The sequence below is a fragment of the Austrofundulus limnaeus genome, unplaced genomic scaffold (genome assembly GCF_001266775.1).
Source record: "Austrofundulus limnaeus strain Quisiro unplaced genomic scaffold, Austrofundulus_limnaeus-1.0 Scaffold135, whole genome shotgun sequence".
Taxonomy (NCBI): Eukaryota; Metazoa; Chordata; class Actinopteri; order Cyprinodontiformes; family Rivulidae; genus Austrofundulus; species Austrofundulus limnaeus.
Genome location: NW_013952537.1, coordinates 140578 through 143614, shown reverse-complemented (window position 1 = coordinate 143614; position 3037 = coordinate 140578). Strand labels below are relative to the sequence as shown.

At 38.0% G+C, this 3037-nt stretch overlaps 1 protein-coding gene across 1 annotated transcript in view; it reads left to right on the top strand.

Moving 5' to 3' along the window:
• LOC106522695 (zinc finger protein GLIS2) overlaps window positions 1-3037 on the top strand; it is a 49105-nt gene that overhangs the window by 17380 nt on the left and 28688 nt on the right. The window contains exon 2 of the mRNA XM_014015820.1: window positions 1962-2147. Coding sequence (XP_013871274.1) covers window positions 1982-2147 — 166 coding nt within the window. The 5' untranslated portion in view covers window positions 1962-1981. The remainder of the gene's footprint in view (window positions 1-1961; window positions 2148-3037) is intronic.

The following is a 3037-nucleotide window of genomic DNA, read 5'->3' as shown; positions in this document are numbered from 1 at the left end:
CTCAGCCTGGAACTAAAAATATGGGTGGAGGACAACAGAGCTGCTTCATGGAAGAAGAACCTCAGCTTAGCCTGTTAGCTTTAGCGTCAACGCTATGTTGCTTTATATGTTTATCTCGGCACGAAAAACTAACAAGCTAAACTGAGGTCCTCCATCTATATTTTCAGATACAGGCGGAGTCATTTCTACCTTCTCCTCTCTGTCAACGCTCTCTGGTTTCATTTAAAAGAGTCGATCATCAGATATTGTCCAAGATTAACCTTCAGGGTGGATACAGCTCACACACACGATGACCTATCATTTACCCATGTCTTGCATGTAAATAAAATGGCTTCATACATAGCTTTAAAATTTTAGTTTAAAAATTATAAAAACTAAACAGTATTTTTACAGTCTTTATTTTACAGTTGAAATAAATGTTTGTCAAATAAAGTCTAATGTTACAACTAATCAGGGATCCCTTTATGGGTTTTCTCGATCTGTGTCTCTTCATTCTGATTTTCAGCTCTTTAATTGTGTACTGAAATGATTAATAGCTGAATAAAAATTGTAAACAATGTCCAAAAAAAGAACAAATTAAAAGGAAAAATKARCTGCAATTGCTGTGAGAACATATTCAGCTAATGTTCTGTGTTTTTTCTATGTAGTGGTGTGTCATTGTATGTCATTGTTTATGTTGACAGAGAGCATGACAAAATAACATAAAAAGTTTGACCTTGATTTTCCCTAGAGGCTCAAAAGCCTGAAAACTTGTATTTTGTGTCATCTTTGCCCACAGCTGGGAGCCATTTATTTTCCTGCAGGTTCAACAATTTATTGCAGCTTTCTTCCTTTGCACTCTCCTGTGAGACTCTCTCTCTTTGAAGCAGATTTTTGGGTCTTTAGTCATTCGGTTTAATAGAGCACGAGACGAATCTCGGACCAGGATGGCTTTTTGTCCCGTGTGTCATGCAGAGAATCAAAACAACTAAAATCACAGCACTATTGTGAAAACTTGTTTTGTGCCTCAGAATTAAAACCACACAAAGGAACACCGTAGCAAGCTTATAGGATGACTTCTCCGAATAATGTTTTTAATAGTAGGGGTTCAAATATTCCACTATACAAGCCACAAGTAACTGATAGCATCAGTTATATCTGCTGCTTTTTTTAAATCACTTCAGTAGAAAAAAGAACTTAATATTAGTTTCTTAATTTCTTCATCATCAGTGACTTTTTTAAGTAAAGAGAAAATAGAAAAAGAGAAAAAACAAAGAGAAAAGTAATTAGAAAGATTGTAATAGAGATTAGAAATACAGTATATTAAATATACTATATAATTATATCTGCTGTTATAACACGTAGAAGCCATTTATCAAGCCCATAAAACTTTTTTATATTAGTAGCAAAGAGCCACTTTACTCAAACTTCAAAAATGTGCCTTGTGCACTCTAATACATTATTCTGAGCTCTGCAGTACATTAACACTCATGTTGGTGATGACTCTCAGTTACTAGTTAAAAATTTTAGCTCAGTATCTGTAAATAAGACTTCATTGTAGCCATTTTTGTGTTTCTCAGGTCAAATCACCTTGAATTGTAACAACTCCTAAATACAATAGTTTGTAAACGCACATACAAGGATTACTTTCTGGGAGTTTGAATAAAACTAGTTAAGGGATTTACGACAGGGTTGRCACAAATGGTTAATGCCAAAACTTGGAGACGATGCACAACTACAACCGCACCATCTTGAACTGAACTGACCCCACAAATTAATCAGTCGACGTAGATCCAAACAATAACTTTGAGTTTCATTAAAAACTGCGTAGTAGTTTCTGAAATATTTTGCTAACAAGTTCACTGACGACACAGTTAAAAACAAGTCCTTTTTAAAAGCGGCTTGAAAGTCTTCTGCGTAAACGAACACAAGCATGAACTCATTCAGTTGGTTAACCGTTTTTTTTCTTCTTTTCTCCGAAGGACATCGAAGGGCAGCCATCATGCTTTCACTGGACGAGCCGCTGGACTTGAAGCTACCCTCTGGAAGAACTCGAGGTTCTGTGATACTGGGAAAGAGGACGTTTCCTTCCTCCGCCTGCGGCCCTCTCAGCGCCTCGCGGCCTCGGCTGCAGTGCACACCGTTTCCCTCCCCTCCCTCCTCACCAGGTAACCGTCAACAAGGCACACTGACGCACGACGTGCAGCGTTTTGGAGACTGGCTTGTTGCAAATGAACACATGACAGTAATGATGATGATGATGATGATGCCACGCAGCAGCAAGTTAATTTAACGGTGCGACGAGGAGATTCTCTGCACTTTCCCAGTAATCTAATACTGACAATCCAATAATCGGCAGATCTGTTCTGCTCCCAGACAGTCACAGGTTGCCTGATTTGAGGGTGTTGCCTGTAACAAAAGAAGCATGACAGCAACATGAAATGACCTCAAATAAAATTCCTCAAACTCATAAAATTGAGATGATTGTTTGAGAAATGACAGCATTTTCTTGGCCAAACCTTATAAATAATGCATCATCTCACTAACCGTGGTGAGGCATCTTTGTTAAAGTGTTGTAGATGACTCTCAGCTACTACCACACCAACATTTAGCTCTCTGTCTGTCAAATGGACTCAGTTAGATCCCCTTCTGTGTTAGCTAATATGTTGATTAGCTGTGATGGCCTTCTTAAATTAGATTGACACGGAAAGTTAATCAGTTGTAGATGAACCAAGAATGATTGCTCTCTGAAAGACTCATTGATCGTTCTCCAGTGGTTTATGAGTTATTTTGCTAACAGACAGACAGAGCTGCCTTTAAATAGTTAATTGCTAAATTTGAAACAAACAGTTTGATCAATCTGTTAATGCATAGATTAACTGTTGGGGGCGAGTCCCACCTGCTACCCCACCAAATCTTAGATTAATATCTGAAAAATAGACTGAGTTAGAGGCATTTTCGTGTTTCCAAAGCTGATCATCTGTGGCGGCCATCTTGAATGGCATTAAGTCCAAAAGTTAATCAGTTGTAGATTTACAACCAGTGATTACTTTCTGAG